Below are 23,826 nucleotides of genomic sequence, written 5' to 3' on the forward strand. Positions count from 1 at the left end.
CCTATATATCGGTACGTCATCCTTATACCAGACGACAAGTAACAAGGCGTCAGGAGGCTGCGGCGAGCGAGTGTCGCAAGGGAGTGTCGCGTCGCCCCCTGACACTGCTGATAGGTTGACCGCATCCAGTGACTCAGCTCTGACACTCGGTCCCGGACGGAGCCCTGAAATTTGAGTATATAATTAGAAGTGTTACAATTGTTTGAAAAATCTTATACAACTTTTGGCCATCATGTCTTATGACTTTTGTTCAATTTTGCACACCCACACTAGGAGATCCGGGCTGTTTTACACAAAACAGATGTTTTCATGTTCATGTTAGCAAAACTACTCTATTTATTGTACGAATTCATTTATGTTATATCTTTATGATTTGTAGATGACATCGTACATCTATTTTATAAATTTTATTATTGTACGATAATTATTAAACGTATATTAAGTAACTTGATTAAGTACAATCGATAAAATATACAACGTTAAATGATTACAGAAAAAATATTTATAAACTGTTTAAAAATGAAATAAATATCTTTTAATCTTGACTAGAACATACTTAATAAGGTCACCCGTTGAATCAAACAAGATTTAGCTACATGTAAAAAATATACGACAAAAATCATAATTTACTTTAATACTTTATGTAATTAGTATACAATTTTAAAATCTTAATTCTATAAGGTAAGGTCAAGTAATCTCTGACTGAGCCAACTAGGAAACTCTCGTGAGCAATTTGGCAACACTAGCAATTTGTAGCGTAACTTTTACTGACTAAATGTGGGTCAAACATCAGATAGAGGGCATCACAGTACTATTCAAAGAAATATGATTAAAAATTAAGTTAATTTCAAACATAAGAAAAAAAAATGATTTAGTACGTTGATGTAGGAACAATAAATGTTGGTATCAATAATATTTGTCTAACGATCAGTACCTTATGGCTAGGAATCGAACTAAGGAGGACCATCTCCGGTTTTCTTAGTTAAGTCACTGTTTACCTGTCACAGTGGCTCATCACCAAATGAGCCACGTCGAGCAATTTGACGTAATGAGTATAATTACGTGATTTATTAAATGAATAGTCCTTGTTATTCTTGACGACGCTTGCTTGCTATTGTGTAATTAATTTTAGATATGATCAGTATATAACTTGTAACTAACCGCTGTTACGGCCTTTTCTTCACGCAGTGAAGTGGGTTTAGATTTCTTGCGAACTATTTTTTTTTTTAAATTTATTGTTTAAAAAACATCATAATACAAAATAAAATAGCCTGTATATTGGGGGTCACGACATTTTATCATTAATTACTTATAAACTCTATATTTGAGCTGAAAAACTCCAGACTAAATCCAATTAGTGGGAGTTGTGCGGAGTTAGTTTTATTCTAACGATGCTTACAAGTAACTGGGGTATGTAATTATATCATGCATGTTTTCATGCAATATTTTGATGTGGCGTGCGCTATAAATCATGTAAATGAGTATTGTAATTTTATACAAATACCGAGTTTGTTTATGAAAAATTATAAAATTATCCGTCAGCAAATTGGGTACAAGTTTATAGCCGACATAGAAGCATTACTTTGTAAGTGTTAAACCTTTAAAGTTTACATAGTACAATTCAATCTTCATAGAAGTGCTTATGGATAAAATTTCCACTCAAAAGTCAAAGTCAAAAATCATTTAATCATATAGGCAACACAATGTACACTTATGAACGTCAAAAAAAGAAATGTATATGAAATGTTTCTAACTTTACATTAATTGCCAGTTCTCAAATCAAGGCCATACAACGAAAGAGAAGAACAAGCAATAAACTCTCCGCCACTCTTTTTAATCGCCATGGTTTTTTTACACAACGTTTGTAAGGAGCTGCAACCATTACACCATGTTCTACATGACATCTTAAGTAATTAATAATAATTTGTAATTAATATAATTTTTTTTTTTTTTAAGTTGTACAAATCTATCTCTTTTATTTATTTACACAAATACAGTATTTACAATTTAATAAAAAAAATTATAAATACTGTATTATTATTATTATTTTATTAATATAATTATAAATTTCTTGCAACATTGAAAGTTATGCATCATATTTACATATTTATAAGCGGTGAACCAAAGTTCACTTTCATATTAGCTAAAGCGGATAATCCGTCGATAATTCCAGAAATCGCCACAACCAGATTCCTCTGGGAAATTGGTCGCGTAATTTGAGTCGTTCTTTTGCAGTGAATACCAAGCGCGATCGTGACAAATGGTCCGATTAACAATCCCGTCCCCGAAGAAGATGGTTCGAATAACGAGCCAATATATCAAAGGATTTTAACGCTGACGAAACTCAGTCGTTGCGCCAATGTAACACAGTCTGCATCGTTATTTAGGGAATGTAGCTACTCGTAGCGCTACGGCGTAGCTGTGTAAAAAACACGTAGCAATATTATATAATTTTTACAACTTACAAGTTTTTCATGCAAATATTTTTTATACTAATAATAAAGAATTCATACCTTTAACTTATGTGACGTATACAACTAGACTTTGTAGCGAGCGTAAATTAAATTTTCTTAAATCGTAAAACATCGAGGGAAGGAGCACACACGGCGTAGGAGCAAGTTTTACGATCAGACATTGAAAACAACTGTTCTTGCGACGTGACACAAGACGACAAGATACAATTGTCTTCAAACAGCTATTGATGGGTGAGATCGTGCTGGGCTAACTTATTCGATTGAAATATTGTGTTATTACTAAAGTTGAAGTATGGTATTACGTGTACAATATAAAACCAGCTTTTAGCGTGTTGTACAAAATTTGTCCCGTCAGTTTCATAACTAAAAATATATCCTTTGCAACAATAAACTAAAAGCCATATTTAAACTCATTATTAAATAACGTAGCATTGATTCCTAGTATTATTTGAACCATTACAAACACTTAACTGTCATTAATTTTCATTTCCTAAGCTAATCAAATTAAAATATGTATCTATGTCTTGTTTACCTTTGTTTAATATAGTTTCTCGCAAATCTTGAAGTACTGATATGTCGACAGTCTTTGCCTTGAATGGTATGTATGGGCTTCGCTATGATACAGAGACAAGTATGAGAATAAAACAACTTTTCTAAACTATCTGTCAAGCTCCAGCTGAGCTTTCAAATGGTCCTATGATGCCAAACAATAACTTGACTCTGAAGCTACAATGCATTAATATTTAAATTTTATACGACTAATCGTAGCATCAGCAATCAATTACAATTATTTAATATAAACCTCTACGATGACATTCCTGTGCATAATTCCTGGGTTGAATAGCGGAAAAACAATCATTTGGTTTTATCAATAAGAAATATGACAATTTAAATATATTTCTATGCACTATTTTTTTACGACAAATTAAACATAATATTAAACAAATTATATTATAATTTTATTCTTTAAGACACATCGCCAGTAAAGGCAAGTTCACGCTAACTTTGGAGCACGTTCAATGTTAAAACTGTTCGCACCCTTACGTGACAAGGAAGACGTAAGCCTTTCTCGTATGTGGCTTGATGACGGGAAAGCTTGTACAGCTTAACTTTTACAGCCACGAATACATTTCATAAAGTTGCATAGACTAGGTCTTGCGCTCGTTTAAACTTAAATTTTAATCTCGGCTTATTACTGCAACTTCCTTCATACATATTACGTTTATTTAATATTGGACGCAACGAGCAACTTTCTGGGTCATCTTCTTCTTCTTCTTCTCCTTACGAAGGTTTGCGATCATCATGGCTAGTTTTATTTTGGATGCCGCGCTTCTACACAATGACTTGGTGCATTGGTCAAACCATTGTTGAAGTTTTTTCCACCAAGACGTGTGTCTGCGGCCAGTTCTCCTGCTACCTGCCACTTTGCCTTGTATGATTAGTTAAAGAAGCTAGTATGTTTAGTGTTACGTAGTATATTTGAATAAGGGGTACCGAATATGAAAAACAACTTTATGATTTTAAAATCTACCTTACCAACCTAACCTTCAAAAGTATCGGTAATACGCAAAGATTTCCCGTGATGGAGTTGGAAAAACGTCCTAAAACCTCATAACCTCTGCATTTAGATATTTCATATAAAGCCTCTAGAAACATCTTACTATTAACGCATTATTTAATATGTCTGAAACCAAAGAGAATAACAGCGACAGTTTTCATTAAAAATGACATTGAAACATATATTTCGCGAGAAAACAATTGGACGCCGGGGAAACGTAAAATGTCTTGAATAGAGAAAATTGCAAACAACGCAGCGTTATTTTTACGATTGAAAATGGAATGGACTAACCCTAACTTATCAACTTGATTTGTGTAACAGTTTGGCGTCAAATAACGTTCAAATTGCCCATCTTCAAGATTTGTGTTGGAATAATTCTTTTGTTTAATAAAAAGGGGCACGATATCCAAACTCTCTTTATAATGAGAAAAATAATATATTCCTAGTGTTTCAATCTATATATATACTTTTGATGTAAACTAAAAATCTGTTAAAAAGGTTATTTAACGTCTCAATTAGCATATTTCCCATAGATGAAAAGTAGATTTATCTGTATTAAAAAGAAATATTATTTCTTCTTCTTCTAATAGTAGTAATATTTTTTTTTTACCACAAAATTGGACAAACACATGATATCAATTGTAAAAATACACATACATACGAAATATCAGAACACATACATTTCATATATCAGTAAAAACTCGTTATATATGCAAAGCCATCTAGAGCTAACATATTTTCTTTAATATAGATTCCAGCTGTAACATTCTAAAATAGTTCAAACATAAAACTCCAAGTCCGAAGTCTGTTCAAGCTCACGCGAAAAATGGCAGTCCATTTAAATCCTTCTGCTGAAAGTCCTCTTTTTATAATAGACGTAGTTACAACTTAACCCGTTACGGCTGACTTCTTTAAATGGAGCTCAGTATTTTTTAGTCCCAAAGTAGATAATTGCACGTTTTATTTATGTCCTTTCTAGAAACATTTGAATATTTCAAATGTGACAAATTCGAAATTTAAGTAGTAAATCATTTTATTTTAGTTCAAACGTACAAACTTTCCGTGGAATAAATCACAATTACATATGATATTCAAGAGTTATGAACCTATTTACTGGTAAAATAATCACGAAACAATCGTGTTTAGAACACCTTATTATTTAGATACATGTGCAATGTTGACCTAGTGGATCCCTGAGTTCGTAGGGTTGATCCCCGGCACCAATGGACTTTATTTCTAAGTGCGCATTTAACATTCGCTCGAACGGTGAACGAATACATCATGAGGAAACCGACATGTCGTAGACCCAAAAACTCGACGGCGTGTGTCATGCACTGGAGGCTGATCACTTCTTGCCTATTAGAATTAAAATGATCATGAAACAACCTAAAGAAGTTGTAGCGCGACTGATTTTTTTTTATTTTTATTTATATATATTGTTTAAGAATAATATAGATTTCCTAATAAAAGTTTTTATAATATATTTTAGAGCACTAGTAGTAATAGTTCTGTCAAAAAAGCAGCTTAGTTAAATTTATATTTTCGAATGTTATCTATAAAGGCGTTTACGATAAGTCATTTTACGATCTATGTCGAATAAATCAATTTTTTGCAGTTTTACATACACATTTCACTTTAATATCTTCTACCTTTGATAATATTTTTAATATTGAGTAATATTAACCATTAAAAAACAAGTAAAGAATATAGTATTGTCTTTTATTAACATAACTTTTACACATTTAAAGAAAACACTTTCTTACCGGATTGAAGTTATGTATTTTTATAAACTTATAATTATTTTACATAATTAAAAAAAAATCCGACGTTTCGCGTGCTTTACAGCGTGCGTGGTCACGGTGACTTAAGACAAAAGGTGTTGAATGTCAAAAAGTATCACAGCTGTAGAAAATGTTGTATTATCTGTATTTATTTCCCCGGAGTTGATATCTACTAAAAGATGGAGGGTTTTGGCAGAAATTACTCATGGTGTCCTCTATTTTCGCGGATTGTTTATCTTAAGATTTTAATTTGGATATGAATGGATCCCAGTTGTTTGAAAATTTTAGGCCGTTTTCTCTATTGATTTTTTTTTTAATTATGTAAAATAATTATAAGTTTATAATAATACATAACTTAAATCCGGTAAAAAATTGTTTTCTTTAAGTAAAGAATAATATTAATATAAAATGCTAAAGATATGTATTGAAACAACTAAGCTCTTATATGAAGCAGTATTTATGTTTTAAAAACAGTAGAGCGCTCAATATTATAGTGCATTTTCATCTCAGGTAAAAGGCAATACTTAACGTACGGTCGACAACATACGAATAAATACATTACGAATATTACGATACGCCATTTACGATTCTATCTCGCTGTTATAGAGTTTATTTCATCTTGGGCACTACGTTCTTGCGACCTTTAGCTGCGGTTAGCAGTACGGCCATTTCGCTTAGCTAACTCTCCACTGGTCGAACAATAAAAAATAAGCAGCCATTCGCTTTAGAGCAGTTGGTGGTTTCTTTCATCGCGAGTTTTAAATTAAAGTACCAAACTGTTTGCTAATACGAAATCTTTGATCAGAGTTTATAAATAGAATGTCTATAAAATGTATGATATTTAGATGTATGTACGTAGAAGTTTTTGTATCTTTATTATGATGACTTGTGAATATAATTTTAGGAAGTAAAAGGAGGATAGCTTCCAATCTCTTTCCAGTTCCGTTACGCATTTTGGATGAATCTGGAATGCAAAAGCGTTCCTGAGTATAGCTTTATGTCGTAAGGCGAGATGCACTTGAGGAGTATTTTAATGGGTATTGGTCACCCGGATCATCGAATTTTGCATATCCCTGTATCCTTTCAGTTACTGGAAATGCCCAAACAGGATTTCCTCCTCGGTTATCAAAAAGGATCAAGCCAATTTAATTAAAAATCAATGAAACTTTTTGATTCCACTTTAAGTTTCCAAGCGGTTTTTTATTGATGATCAAAATTACAGAATGCCTTTTGAATTTTCAAAGAACACGATAATGCATACAGCATGCATAGAACCAAATAAAATTTCACTATATTGAAAATATTTCATAAAGGCTTTGTAAAAACAGCGTAAAATACCATTTCCAAATACAGCGAATAAAATATACATTCTGTCTATTCAAAACTTGAAACAAATAAATTGGATATCCATTCTAAAAACATTCCCCGCAAACTGTCTATTCGCAAACATAAAAAGCGTCGCCCAACTACCAAACACATTAGTATTGCGGCTTTAGATAAGGCGAAAGAGAAACAAATTCTAACCAGCTTACCCGCGTCCCACGTAAAAACGCGTCCGAAATTCAGTACCGAATTGTCACTTTTTATCTCGGTCCAGCGCTGCAATCACCCGGCTCACTGAACGGGTTAATTAATGAAATCTATTAACCTCTCCTCCTTAGGGACTAGGATTGTTCACTGATTTTTTGCTTCGTCATCTATCTGGGAGCTTTCCAAGTGGCGGACGCTATTTCATTGTGATTGGACAGTTAGGACGTTAAACGATGCTCTGTGACACAGTGCTATCAGTAGCGCTGATAAAAGCGCTCGATTTTACCGTGTCCCGATTTTGTGAATTGGTTTAAATACGCTTGGGATTCAGATTATTGGGGCGGAAAAGTATTGGAATTGAAGATTGAGATATAAAATTGTGGAAGAAATGAATGATATGGAATTGAAGATAATTAAAATAGAATCGGCGTAGCGTTTAATCTAAATAGAATCGTAGATTAACTTCTATCTTCTATCTAAATAAGAATTTTCGATTACTTTTCAATAAAGGTTTTTGCGGATTTTAATATCAGATATACGTACAGTCCAAACCTCCGACTTCATATTTTTTCTACTGATATCTAAAATAAATCACATGTTAGAGATAAGGACACCCTTTTACTTCCTTTCCTGTTCCTTGACTTAAATAGAACTTGTTTAACATAATTTATAACAGTATTTATATATCTCTATGTTCGAGTTATTTTCAGTCACCATGTCCAAAACATGTAAAGCTATGCAGTTAACTTGGGCTTATCACTACATAGTATAAAACAAAGTCGCTTTCTCTGTCTCTATATCCCTATGTATGCTTAAATCTTTAAAACTACGCTACGAATTTTGATACGGATTTTTTAATAGATAGAATGATTGAAGAGGAAGGTTTATGTGTATAATAACATCCATTAAATAGTGGAGAAATACTGTTATTTTTGAGGTTTCTAATGTGATGTCGTAAATAATTAAATTTTTTCCGCTTACATTGCAAACGCAGACTGAACCCTACGAGATTTATCAAAATAATGTACTAAGTATTGTACACATTGAAAAGGTCTACAGAAAACTCCGCGATGGTATATGTCTATCTCTTATGGATATCCCACAATATTTTTTTTTTGTCATTTACTTTTTACGACAAATATTGGCTAATTTTCGAAGTGATTTAACCAATACAGCATTAAACCTTATCCAATTAAATACCGTGCGATGCCGTGGTGGGTCGCTAGTATTGTATATAATAAATAAGAATTGTAATTTGTATGTGTAGCCTTGACAGTATTGAATTATTATGAAAATAGTCAATATATAAAATAGTACATTGGAACCTCGATAACTCGAATGACAATAGAAGGGCAAAAAAATTTAAGTTAACGAGTTTTCGACTCAACAAGAACTTCGAGATACTTATGATTTAACTGCTGAAATTTCGACTTACAGAACGGCGACTTATAAGGGTATTTTTCGATTTGTAGGGTCGTATTTGAATGACAATTCAACTTGAGTTTTGTAGTAAATATTTTTTATGAATGTATTTATTGATTGCACGTGTACAAGACAAAAGCAATATATTAGAAGTCCTGAAACCGAACATTCATTTTGAATTCCATTGCTATTATTTCAGGGAATTTCATGTAAGACGTCACTATATTTTTTTTTATAGAATAGGGGGCAAACGGGCAGGAGGCTCATCTGATGTTATGTGATACCGCCACCCACGTACACTCTCAATTCCAGAGGGCTAGAGTGCGTTGCCGGCTATTTAAGAATTGGTACGCTCTTTTTTTGAAAGACCCTAAGACTACAACTTACAGTCTCTTTTGGAATTAGAGTATTATCAATACTTCGTAGGGAAATAACATTTTGATCGAGTTACAAAGTCTAAAATTCAGCGGGAGGGAATGGCATTTTTTTCGACTTACTGAAGATCTCGACTTAATGACGTTCGAGTTATCGAGATTCCACTGTATATTCGGCAATAATATCAAAATGCACCTGAACTTAATGCGTCTATAAAACATATCAAGTATAAGAGCGCCTTAATCTTACATTAGTTGCAGTAACGAGGATGCCGTTAAATATCGCTGAACATTGATGCGGTGCTGGTATAAATATTCATGATAGAGAGACTACGCGGCATGTTAATGTGGCAGCTTAAACGGTTGCTCGCAAGACAGAAACTGAACGCGAACGTTGGAAAGGGAAAATAACATTCAGTCAGAGTTTGACTTAGTCAATACATTGTACTTAAATATATATAAACAGCTTAGCCCTTATTGCTCTTCTGACCTTTGGATATAAATAAACGTAACAAAACATACATAAACTTGATAGTCAATAAGTGTGTTATTTTGTAAAAGCTTTAGTTAAATTTAGGTTTAAACTTTGACTAGTAGCACCGTGTCTCTTTTAACATGGTTACCATTTTATGCACACAAATTTCGTTATGTAAACTCAGTAAAATTATAATATAAGTTTATTAACAGATTTACCGCTTTATTCGTATGGATACACATATGTCTAATAGTATAGATATAATCGATATAAAAAAAAAAATAATAACAGGTAATTATTAAACTATTATATACCTCCTTGACCAGTCAGCTTACGTCTATGAGTCAAACTTCTTAATGAATAAGTACTTGAAAAGCTTTAGTTGAATGTGATGAACTTTGTTTGGAAAGTATGCTCTTGTATTGAGCTCGTCCTAGATTAAAGTTCCAAACGCTTTTAACTTGGAGTGCCTTATTAAAGCAAGTTCAACATGTATTAGTTCCCCATGCAGTAAGGCTTCGCTTTTACACTTACGTAAGTTTCTTGGAAGTATGATGACTTATATTAATGGTATATCTGACCATACACGATGCTATAATAAACTTTTGACGTAAGTGTTGAGAACAATTTCGATTTTGTCGGACGGCAATACTGGCTACATAAAGGCAACATAAAATTATTTGATATTATGATTAAATTTCCAAACAATTCGACTTAGGGTCCTTCAAGAAAAGGGCGTACCAATTCTTAAAAGGCCGGCCACGCACTCGTGAGTTCTATAAAAAATCCATTTAAATGTCTGATTGATTGGCCGGCTGATATAGAACGTTAATCACCTGCTTGCTTTATAAATAATCAATGAAAAAGTTGTCCGTTGCTTTATAACAAAACTGAACCTAATTTAAATTATAATTAAATACAGAAGTAACTTCTATACAGAAGTTACTTCAAGTAAGTTCCGCAATACTTTTTAAGAGTTCTGTGTAAAACATATGTAAACGGAAAATTAATTAATTTTTTACGTTACTTGACGTTTCAAGTACATATAAGCAGTCGAGTTCACGTGGCCTTAGCGTATGTAACCCTGAGGTCGTGCGGTCGAATCACGCCTGGGCATCAATAGAATTTTCTTTCTATGTGTGGAATTAACACTCGTTCGTAAGATCAAGGAAAATATTGTGAGAAACTAGGGATGTCTTAGACTTAAAAATAATGTGAAAAAAAAATAACAAAACACTGATTTTACAATGATTGTTGCACAAAATTTAGACATAATAAACTCCGTTTAAACTACCGTAACGATAGCAATAGATTTCGACGATCATAATTTTTAATCACCATTATTAAAACCATAAGATTTATAATGATTAATTTATTCACAGTCATTTTGTATTTAATAAACATTCTTATTTCAGTTCTTTATTTCTTTTCAAATCTTTAATAGAATATAACTCAAAAAACCTTTTCCCGTATTTCATAAATATTCAAAGAAATCTAGAACATTAATTGAGGTCTAATTAATTCAATATACAACAAGAGTCCTCTAGTCTATTAAGCTGACCCCATTTATATCATCAAGTGACCTCAGAACGATGTCAATCTACGAATCGAATAAAATATTCATAATAACGTCGTTCACTAGGTTTTAATACACGCGGGACCTGACCTGACACTTGCGTTTAGTGTCGCTAAACGTAAGTATCATGTCTGACTTTTAATCCTGTATAGGTAATATTATGAAAAGAGGCATTAGTACAATAGTAAAAATGGATTATTTTGTGTTTATAAACAAGGGTTTCCCCGTTATTTACTAGATTAAATCAAAAAAGCGTTGTCCAAGTTACTATTAGCGACACTTAACGAAAGTGTCAGGTCTGGCTTTTAATCCTGTATAGGTAATATTATGAAAAGAGGCATTAGTACAATAGTAAAAATGGATTATTTTGTGTTTATAAACAAGGGTTTCCCCGTTATTTACTAGATTAAATCAAAAAAGCGTTGTCCAAGTTACTATTAGCGACACTTAACGAAAGTGTCAGGTCTGGCTTTTAATCCTGTATAGGTAATATTATGAAAAGAGGCATTAGTACAATAGTAAAAATGGATTATTTTGTGTTTATAAACAAGGGTTTCCCCGTTATTTACTAGATTAAATCAAAAAAGCGTTGTCCAAGTTACTATTAGCGACACTAAACGTAAGTGTCAGGTCTGACTTTTAATCCTTTAAAGGTAATATTATGAAATGAGGCATTAGTACAATAGTAAAAAAGGATTAATTTAGCGTTTATAAACAGGGTATCCCCGCTATTTACTAGATTTACTCAAAAAAGCGATGTGCAAGTTGCTATCAGGTTAAATTACTAAATAATTAAAAAATAGGTTACTTATAAAACATTTTCCCGCAACGATGCGTTGGGTTGCGTGACTTACAGTAAGTGAATGAAACGCTTATACTAACAATGCTTTGTTTATTCCACAAGATATGAGCGTGTTTAAGATAAGCTTGTCTTTGTAGGATACTTTTAATGAAAGCACACATTTGTGGGGTGAATTATTTTCAATGATGTTAAGCAAAATATATCTCCTTTAAGATTGTGCGCGGTACATACTATATTTTTGGTAGCTTAAAGTGTACATTAATATTGGACGATTCAAAAGTGATAATAAATATTTGAAGAAATCTCGATATTTGATGATATTTTTTGAGACTAGAGTGTATAAAAAAATTGTATTGTGAAATAAAATATTTCTTTATCTTCTGTAATAGTTGTGAATTAGCATTAAAATACCAGTCTTATATCCAAAACGCATAACATCAATTCATTTCAGCATCCAATATATCACGCTCTAAGGTACACAATACACCCTTTTCGCAAAACATTCCTAATTCAAATTCTCACGGACAACGAAGCGTTCATCTTAAACGATACAAGAGTATCATAAGGAGAAGTTAAACTTGGTGAAGTCGAAATAATGTATTATGACATCAGCAGTTTGCATGCGACGCACGGCTTACACTCACGTAATCTCATTCACACATTCCCAACATTACAACGTACCTTTTATCTACGAATACAGGGATTTTGTGTCAAGTTTAACTGGATTAACTTCGTTCTTTATACTGATGTTTTAATTTATGTCGAGATTAGGTGCTTAATTTTGAACGAGGATTTTGCCCTTATGAAACGATGATTTTTAAATTACATATATTTCACACTTCAAGAGCATACTGTGTGTGTGTGACCCCGCTTTACACGATTCGTCATAGTCGTAGTATTCTATGACGGATCTGATAAATAGTAAACTTTACAGGGCAGCCATTTCAAAATAATATAATCATGTTGGTTTTTTTGTCATAACTTTTTAATTCATATTCTATAATTATGGAAATTCGCATACAAGCAAACAAAAGGGTTTGTTTTGAAATAAAATAACAATAATAGCATTAAATTACACAGTTTTCTAGAAAAATCACATGCTTCTATGAGCGTACCTATCAAATCCGTCACTTTACCGACTGATTACTTTGAAATTTAAAACACAGATTTTTTTAGTGTAACCGTAATATTTAGTCAATGTAGTATCCAAATATGATAAAAAGTGTAATTTGCATTTTTTTCAAATCCGACATTGTACTACGATCATGACGGGTTGGACATCTACAAAAAAATTAGTTTATTTTATATCGGTCCAGTAGTTTGCGTTTATTAATTTAAACATATATAAAAATAACATAATTTCCTCTTTACAATATTACTATAGTGACAAAATAGAACTAAGTCGTTATAGACCAGTGCAGATAGCCTTTAAAATAAATAAAAAGTGAAAAAAATTACAGTAGGATGAAACCCATTAGAAAAGCAGGGGAATATGATCAAAATGAAAGGAAAAATAAACTACGGTCGATCTGAGGTCGGGAAGGGGTAGGGGGGGAGTTTTAAGGGTAAAAAACGGTTTATCTCGATTTCCGGCAAAACTAAAAGTCCTATCGAAGAAAGTTAAATGGCAAAGTTGTAGGTAATAAAAAGATCTAAAACTTTTGTATTCATACATTTTTCACATAACCTCAAAATTTATGTGAAAAATTCAAAAAACCAAGTTTTTGGTTTTTAATTTTTATCTTTTACAAAAATATTTTTTTTTTAACGAAATTTGGTGAAAACTTACCTTTCTATGTCCCAAATACGCTGTAATTTATTTGATTAAAAATATTTATTTGTTCATCTTATTTTGAATTAATATCGAAAAATCACCCTAATTTTCAATCGAAAATTCTGACGTCAAAATTTCAGCTTTTTTCAAAAAGTTGGTGTGCTTTCAGTTCGTTGAAATCTCTACTTTCCTATGGTAAAAAAATATATATATACTACCATAGTAAATCTTCTCAGAAAACGCAAAAAATCGTATGCAGTAACGCCCAGACCTGTCATCCCCTTCCTTACTTCTCTATGAAATACGAAAATTTTAGCCCATCTAAAGGCTAAATTTTTTTTTAGGTCACTCAGGTATATATAAGTTATCTTAAAATAGTAATAAATAGGCATTTGATTATAATTTAAAGAAGATTCATAGAGAAGTAAGGAAGGGGATGACAGGTCTGGGCTTGGTTTTTTGAATTTTTCACATAAATTTTGAGGTTATGTGAAAAATGTGTGAACACAAAAGTTTTAGATCTTTTTATTACCTACAACTTTGTCATTTAACTTTCTTCGATAGGACTTTTAGTTTTGCCGAAAATCGAGATAAACCGTTTTTTACCCTTAAAACTCCCCCCCTACCCCTTCCCGACCTCAGATCGACCGTAATTTATTTTTCCTTTCATTTTGATCATATTCCCCTGCTTTTCTAATGGGTTTCATCCTACTGTAATTTTTTTAGGTTTCAAAAATTATCGGCACTGGTCTATTAGTGGAATACGCAAACGAGTGTCATACCGATTGTTATAGGCGAAAAGTAATACTACCTACAAGTATTACTCACATTCAACAATTAAATGCCTCTTCAGACATCACCAGCATTCAAGCAGCCATTCACAGCTCAACCATAACCAAAAAAGTGCTTGGAGATACAGTATTCCTACATCGAACCACTACACTACAAACACTACAACAGGACACGACAAATTATAAATATTTGTATGGGGAAGTGAGTGTCTTTTTTCTTAAGGGTCTCAAGACGGAGAGCTGCCGTTACACCGACTGTACGCTGTACAGGGTTTAAGCAACCTTTCTAATAAAACCTTTAAAATGGAACACGATACGATTCGAGTATATTACATAATTGTAGAAAGACTAGCTGACCCGGCAAACGTTGTTTTGCCATGTATATTATTTTAAGGAAATATTTTTTAGTTCAATAAAAATAACTATCTGCTATAATTAAAATTAGGGGCTGTATGTATTTTTGTATGCTGTATCATAAAAAAAAAAACAAAAAAAATTGTCTAAAAGATAAAAAAATTGGTGGACATCCATTATCACCTAGGGGTTTGTAAGATAGATAGTAGCCGATTTTCAGACTTACTGAATATGCATTAAAAAATCATAAGAATCGGTCGAGTCGTTTCGGAGGAGTATGGTGACACGAGAATCTTATATATTAGATAGTACAACAGGCGACTATATATTATATGAACTATAAGATTCAACAATTTAATTAAGAGATTTAACGAGAATGAAATACTTCAGGCATTATCAAAATTTAATCATGATATAGGTGCAGCTCTCGCTAAAATCTACGTAAAATATTTGTAAGGAACTTTCCACGCGGCGCCTCTGGCGGTAACATGCAAACTAACTTCAGTACTATGATGTTGACAGTTTTCAAAAAGTTCGAAATTTTCATCAAGTCCCAGTGATCCCATATGGATAGTTTCTCGTAACGGATAATAAAGTATACTGGCCTTTATATTCCACAACATGAACTATTTTCTATAAACAGGCGGAAAATACAAGAATCTATTCTCCAACTTCGATTTTGTTCCCTTTGGAGTAGAGACTCTTGGGCCGTGGGGTTCAAGTGAACAGGTGGTAATTGAAGAATTAAGTTGGCGCCTGGTAGATAGTACCGGTGCCCAGAGCTGGTGATTTACTCGCTCAACGAATAAGTATCGCAATACAGCGAGGAAAATATGCTGCCAGAGTAAAAGGTACACACAGAGACCAAACAAAGAGTAGGTTAAGAAAATTGTAAATAATGTGTATTTAAATCTGATGTTTAGTTGAATAAATAAAACATTTTCATTTACTATTTTCTTAATTTTTCATTTTTATTTATTTATACCATAAATTAAGCCACATTTTTGCTTACGAAGTTCAGACTGCAGAGTTTCAATATAAAATTCTTATTATAGTAATTTTTGTTTTTTGTGGGAACAGGTACATAATACGGAAATAATGCTCCAAGCACATAATCACACTCGGCGTGGAAAGCGGTTGCAATTGCTAGCAATGCCACGAGCGCGTACAAACTTTCTCAGTTAAGCATCATTCACGTGCATTGCGCAGACTCAATAGCATCTGAGACTGATTCATTTCATTGCACCCTGAATTTACAAGCGTCGCATTATTCATCATATGTTACAAAAATGTTTACACTATTTTATACAATAATAAAAAAAAGGTTTAATCGTAGAGGGGTGAAAATTCGGGGTTGTCTGTATTTTTGTTTGCTGTATCATAAAAAAAAACAAAAAGTTTTGTCTAAAAAATAAAAATATGTATTTCACAGAAAAACCTAAAAAGTTTTCATCCCAGAAAACCGAACAGTCCCTGGGGCAGCATAGCAAAATTTTCCATGTTGGTATGTACTAAAAAGGTAGGCTAAGTAAAATCAAATTAAGAAGAAATGAAGTTCGCGGGGGCAGCTAGTAATATACGAGTATATACAAATATTCGCGAATAAATAAATAAAAAAATAATATTAAATACGTTATACCTAATTCGGCTGTGCTGTGTGGTTGTGTGAAAGTAAGCGTTTGTTAGTGTGGGGTATGCTCATGTCGCAAGTGAATAGTGGTCGTAATATGTATGTTGCGGCTGCCCGATGCAAAACTGAGTATTTTGCATAGTTGGTGTTGATGTGAGGAACGTGAAATAAAGCATATTTATGAGTCTAGTAGGCAGGAACATGGAAGTGCAATTTTTCTAGAAATGAGCTGCAATTAATTTTATTTGAGATGATGTCATGTTATATAGTTTTGTTTTCGCCTAGAGCTTAAAGAATACTCTTTGTATTATTACACACTTTCTTAATATTCTTATTAGTCTTAAATTAGTCTAGATTGTAATGCCCAAGGTCGTCTCAGTCAAGAGTCAATTCATCAAAAGCTGTAACTTGATATGATTTCAGTTCACAGCCAGATGTTTTGTGTGATAAGATTATTCCAGCTCTTCGACTATCAACTTAAAACTTCAATAGGGATAAATTTGACTGCTCAATTTATTCAAGGGACTGACGAATTAGCATCCGAAACGAGCGCGCCTTTATAATTGGCGCTGCTTACAGTGATGTATTGGTTACGGAATGCGAGCTTTTTGTCGATAGACGTGCTTATTGTAACAATTCAGATAAGTGTGGGTACTTTACTAAAATGTCACTATAAACATAGTAGGGAAGGGGGAAAATCCAAGTATCTCCACATGAGACGGATATAAGAATAGGCATAATCGGCCAAATGATCTTCAGGTGGGAAATACAACTTATTAAGGAACTGCTAAATCTCGGTATTCGGTTTACACCGTAAATGGTGACCAGCAGAATATTATAGGTGAATACCTTGAGCGTATGGGCCAATATCGAGGTGTACAGAAGGCTTACTATATCCGGCCTAGTGGTCGGAGACCAGTAGTTCGGCCTAGGTACCGCTGGATCGACAGAGCACCTGCAGCCAGCAATTCGCGGCTGCGAAGATTCTTATTATGGAAGCCAAGATACTTTTTGGGTCGCAGAGACGGCGTGAGTAAGTGATTCATAAAATTTTTCTTAAAGGTAAAACCGTAAAAGGAGATTGCCATTTAAACCTTAAATAAATTAAAATTAGAAAAGATTTAATAAAGGAGTTTAGTTTCGTTTAGAAAAATAAAATATAGTATATACAATAATAATTATTTTTCTAAATATAAGTGTATAATTCAAGACCGCTCCCACGCCATCATTGCCAACCGTAAATAGTACTTGTGGTTTTCTAGTTTATCGATAGATTTGCGAGCATCGATGACGTCACTAGCAGTTTATACGTTGGAATTCTCTTAGTGTTTGTCAAATGTTGCTTTTGAATAATGGAGGGGTTTCTGTAATCTATTTAAAGTTGAGTTTACGCCTATATGGCATTTGTATGTATAATTGCTTGTATTATATAATAATATGTAACACAACATTTGTGCTCGAATTAGGGCCTATTATACCTCCGCTATATAAAATTACTCTACGACATACGCCGCTTTCTTGCCTCCGTCAATGTTCCAGCCATTTTGGAGCCAACAGGCATCGCTAGAGACGATGGCAAGCGGCCGGATGGGATGTCGTTGATTCCTTGGACGATGGGACGGGCTTTCGTATGGGCCGTTACTTGCGTGGACATGTTAGCCCCGTCTTTCCTCCCTCGAACAAGCAAAAAAGCGGGCGGAAAATAATAAACGGCTCAAATATAAGAGATTTTAGACATAGACATAGACATAACATTTATTACAAACGAAAACACACACACATAAACACACAAAATAACAATACTTAAAGAAAAAAATAAAATAAGACATCAAAAACAATAAAAATTAAAAATTAAAGTTAAAAATTCCCTTTAGCCATTCGGTTCGCTTCCAGTGTGCAATGTGTGTGTACTGTGGTTATAATTGGCCCTGGCTCAGCTTTTTTTTTTCTTGCAACTACGATTATGTTCCCTTTGGAATAGAGACTCTGTTAGATAGTACTTGTGACCCCAGAGCTGGTGCTTTCCTCGCTCAACGAATAAGTATTGCAATACAGCAAGGAAATGCTGCCAGCATTAAAAGTACACTGCCGCAGGGACCATACTTTTAAATTTGTTTTAATTTTATTTTTTTCTATTTAATTTAAGAAAATAAAATCATATATATTCGATTGTTATGTTTAGGTTTTAATAAACGCTAAGAAGATTTAGTTTGCAGTTAAATATCTTATTTGCCTTAAATTAGTCTAAATTACAATTTCGAAGGATGACTCGGTAAAGGGACAATTCTTATAAAATTATAATTGAATTTATTATAATAATTAATAATAAAACTGTATAGTATTTTCGCGTGCGTCTTGGTCTTGTTTTTATAATATTATAACAGAACAAGTGCATTGAAGTATAATTAATTATAAATTTTGATAATAACTTTTTCTAATCCATTTTAATTTTCTATTAAATTTCAGACGTTGTATTAAGCTTCGATAGTAAAAGGTCACGACCTGAATTATTGATTATGCTAATATAATTTAGTTTATAATACATTAATTTATTGGAACTTGTTTCTATTTTTGGCACTTAATTAAGTATTTTCTTGTTTTGAGGTAAATATTTTCTCTTTAAATTGAGTTTCTTAAAATGATTTGTAATAATATTTTTGCTTTTAAGACCAACAAAAACAACAATCAAAATAAATATTTGTACATTTTGATTACTTTTATACTATGTAGGTTTAGAATATTGTAATACTGTGTATTTGTGTGTTGGAAATAAGTATTATCAATATGTTTTCTCTAATACATTACTAATTAGAAAAATATTTTTTGTTTTAAATACTTATTCAAAGTCGTTTATTACGAGTTAACAGCTACTTAAGATATTAAGTAATAATAATAGTTCACACCTATCAAATTACTAACCTGCTTCCTAATCAGTCAGCTTATTATTAAATTTAGTAGCAGATTGTATTAGAAATTTATTATAATGATGTATGTACGCATTGAGAATTCATGGAAATTAATTAAAATTGTGTTGTGGTAGTGACCAAATGAACCATCATATTTTAATAGTCATATAATTTCCATCGATATTTTAGTTTGTATATTTAGCTTTGCAATGCAAATAAACTGCAATTAAAATTTAAAAAAAAAACATCGTATATAACTTAATTACGTTTTGAAGAAAATCTATAAATTTAAAAAATTGCATCATTGAATCTCAAATTCTTAAGTTTCTAAATCATACATTTAATCAGACCCTGCGCTTTCGCAAATAGTCCAGTGGTCTAACTCTATGACTTTCAACAGCGACATCCATACCGATCCAGACGTATGCAAGTTCGATGTATTTCTCTAAATATCCGTAGCGTTGCTTTCGCAATTCAAAGGATCGCATTCGCTATGGTTGTTGGAAGTGAATTGTCATATTGACGTATTATTTAAACAATATGTCTATGGATATTGTATGGAGTGTTGATGAGGAAGTGTCCTCGGACCTAAAGAGAAGATACTCGACCAGTCTACTCACCGACTGGCCTCAAGACTTTAGTGGCTAAGGATCAGGAAGTTGTATACATCCTCAGCGGTCAGAAAATCTTAGTTAGCGCAGTATGACGTACTTATACCTATCCTTGGAGGGACGGACCTGTGAAGGTCTTCTACAAAGAAATATAATTTCAACAAATCTATTTGGTAAGGAATCCATATTATATAAGATCAGTAAAGTTTTAACAACAATATTATATAGTTTATGTATTACCACTTTGTTCCATAACATATTTGGTTCATGTATAGGTACATTCAGATAACATACATTAAGAAAGCAACGGAGCAACGGGCGGCCTTATCGCTAACAAGTAATCCAGGCAACCTAAGTAAGGAAAAAGAAATAATAATAAATACTAAGGCTAAACAGCCTGCATAACTAAATTAAAACTAAAATACATAAAATAATATATTACAAAAACAAGTAATTACAAAAGTCACGATTAAACATATGGAAAGTATATGTTATACTTTCGATAGATAGATAGATAGCTAATCATATGGGATCGGGGAGCGTATTTCATAACTTTATAGTGGAAATCCTAAGACTTGCCTACGAAGGATGATCTGTGAGAAGGAATTTCCAAAATGCATCTATCCGAGGAGCGTAATATATAAGGACCCAAGAATTTAAATTCACTTTTAAGATAAGAACGAGTTCTGGCATTGAAAAGGATTAAGTATAGAAGTTGGGAGAGGCGAGCGTCACGCCGTAGTCAAGCTGCCTGCGGAATTTAGACGCATGATCATATTATGTATGTAGTAGCGATAATGATATTTAATATAATATTATTTACTAGCTGATCCGACACACGTGGTTTTGCCATGTATATTATTTCTAATAAACATTGTTTTAGTTCGATAAAAATTACTATCAAGGTGTGAAAATTAGGGGTTGTATGTATTTTTATATGCTGTATCATAAAAAAATGTCTAACGAATAAAAAATTTGAGATGGACACTCCTTATCACTTAGGGGTTTGGAATATAGATAGTAGCTGAATCTCATACTTACTAAATATGCATAAAAAATTTCATAAGAATCGGTCAAGCCGTTTCGGAGGAGTATGGGAACGACCATTGTGACACGAGAATTTAATATATTTAAGAGCCCAGTTCACTTTGAAAAAAAGTAAGGACTTCCGATGAAGATCACATTGCTCTTGGAAGAAATAATTTTAAGACCATTTTGAATATAGGAGTTCAAGTGTCGAAGGAAGTTCATCAAGGAACATAAATTTGAAGGTAATCAGCATAAAGGTGATAATGGGCCGATAGGCGCGTTGTCAGGGAGTTGAGCTTAGTTACCACTTTTCATAATTTGGCTCGTGATTACTATTAAAGCGTTAAACAAGAAGGGTTATATTAAATCGATCCAATTAAAGGAGATTTAATTAAAGCCCGAAAAAGTTAATAGGCGATCTTATCGGAAAGACCCGGTAGCCTTGGCCCCTTGCGTCAGGTGAGGGTTGATAGCTTAAGAGCTGAAAATAAGAAAAAGAAAAAATGTAGTACGCCACAAGATATGAAACAAGTATTACTGACTACAAAATATATACTTATTATTTAGTATGTACATTATACTGCAAGTAGAAGTATTTAGTGGGGTCGAACCCATTATTTAGGTGAAATGTTATGGACATCACAAAATATTATTAGAGAACAACAAATGGATGTAGGTAATATACACAAAATTTATAAGACAGACATAATAATAATAGTAAAAAAATTAAATAAAAATAAATCAGTGGTGCTACAAACTTTTTAGGTCTGGGCCTCAGATTGGTCTTAATGTGTCATGGTCATTTGTCAATCTAATAGGCAACTAACACCCTCAAGTGTCTGACTTTTGTGGTCTAAGGCAAGCCGATTTTCTGACGATATTTTCCTATAACGTTCAAGCGAATGTTAAATGCGCACATAGAAAGAAAGTCCATTGGTGCACAGCTGGATATCGAACCTACGACCTGAGGGATGAGAGTCGCAAGTACTAAAGAGATGCATATATCAGTTGAAGTATAGCTGTTTTAAAGTGCTTAGAATAAGAAGAATAAGAAGTAAGAATTAATATTTGATACTTTTCATAAAAACTAAATCTTGAAGTTGAAATGTTTTGTCTTTTTTAAACAAATTGGGTCTTTGTTGTGATGAAAAGAGATAGTTCTTTAAATAAAACAGTGGAATAAGACTGACATAGTAATAAATAATATCACAATATTTCAACTATGGTAACGACAACTAGATACTTGAAAAAATCAAAAGCTCTTGATCAAAAGCTTAGGTATACGGTTTGTAATACAACTCAATCTGGAAATGTAAATTTGGAACGATTTCGTTACTTGAATAATCAAGAACAGGTACAGTGGAGGCTTTGTTACATACATATTGTATTAGAAATCACTGCGGGTTGGTAAACCACGATACGCTTAGCGCACGTTTAACATTTCAGTATAATTATTTCTTTACAAATAATAATTATCTAATGTCGCTAAGCCTATATGGGTAGACTCTAGACTAGACAAGAATATTATATGTATGTATGCCTTCTATCTCTGACGTTGATGTTTTTTTTCGGTTCCCTCACGGATTTTGCTTTCAGCGTGGGAGCTAGTGAAAATGGCATAAAAGAATTGTCTGTTGGTCGTGATTAGTACGCCCGTCTTATTTTTTTATAAAAATTTATTGACGGAAAAAGGAATGTGCATTATTGATATATGCAATTGATTTTTTAGATATTTATTACTAAGGCATAAATATAATATAAATAAGTCTGAAATCCTTTAGTTTGTATTTTAGAGATACAGAGGCGCTATTTTCTTTTAAATTATTTATGGTGATATGCATTTTTTATATCTTCAATAGATTATTTACATACATATTTAGAAATATAAATAGTCTTGGAAATATTCAAATTATTTCTCTACATAAAATTTGAAACATTGAATAAATTTGAACTACATGCCGCCATTTTGCGCGGGCTTTTGCTAACGTCATCTGACACGTCCCGTATTTGTTTACTTCAGGCGTATCAGCTATTTCATATATATTTTCAATTTTAATTGCTATACCGATCATAGAAGAGGCTAAAAAACATAAAAACAAAGAGTTTTTACATATTCCATCATTACTATTGTATCAAAACAAACATTATATTATTTATTTATCAGCCTCAAAAGTCTTAATAATAATAGATGAAGGCTTCCAAGAAGTGAGTGTAAGATTATCACGCTGGCTGAATATGGGATGACAGATGACATATTATCGATTTTAGTTAAGTATGTCGTCTTCAGCGCTGTCAAATACGTCAAACTTCATACAGAGAAAAATGGTATGACGGCTCTTCAGATTAGATTTTAGTGTGACTGACGTTGTAAAGATTCAGAGTCGATATTTAACGCTAACTACTTCCTTATAGCCTAGCGGTCTTATTAAGTGGCAGCTAGGTGAGGGGTACCGGGTTCGATTCCCGGTTCGAGGGCAAGTTTTAATTTAATTTAAATTTTTTCTCGGCCTTTGGGAGGGTTGTGCGGTACCGGGCCTAAACCGTACATGGAGGACACGGTCGAATTTCTAAAGACAAGCACGAATTATAAAAAATCCTTTACTTGATGCTGGCTAATGCACAAATCGTGCCAGAGCCTTAAAAAAAAAACTACTTCCTTCGAAAACGGATTTGACGTACTGGTAACTAGGTAACACTGAATATGTTTAGAAAATGTAAAATGGCTTAATGTAGAAAGTT

General features: G+C 32.7%; 1 protein-coding gene across 1 annotated transcript in view; it reads right to left on the reverse strand.

The window, feature by feature from the left end:
- Window positions 1–23,826, reverse strand: part of LOC125057802 (hemicentin-1-like) — a 165,264-nt gene that overhangs the window by 72,170 nt on the left and 69,268 nt on the right. Inside the window, exon 3 of the mRNA XM_047661704.1 lies at window positions 2–164. Coding sequence (XP_047517660.1) covers window positions 2–164 — 163 coding nt within the window. The remainder of the gene's footprint in view (window position 1; window positions 165–23,826) is intronic.

This window comes from Pieris napi, chromosome 17 (assembly GCF_905475465.1).
Source record: "Pieris napi chromosome 17, ilPieNapi1.2, whole genome shotgun sequence".
Lineage (NCBI taxonomy): Eukaryota > Metazoa > Arthropoda > Insecta > Lepidoptera > Pieridae > Pieris > Pieris napi.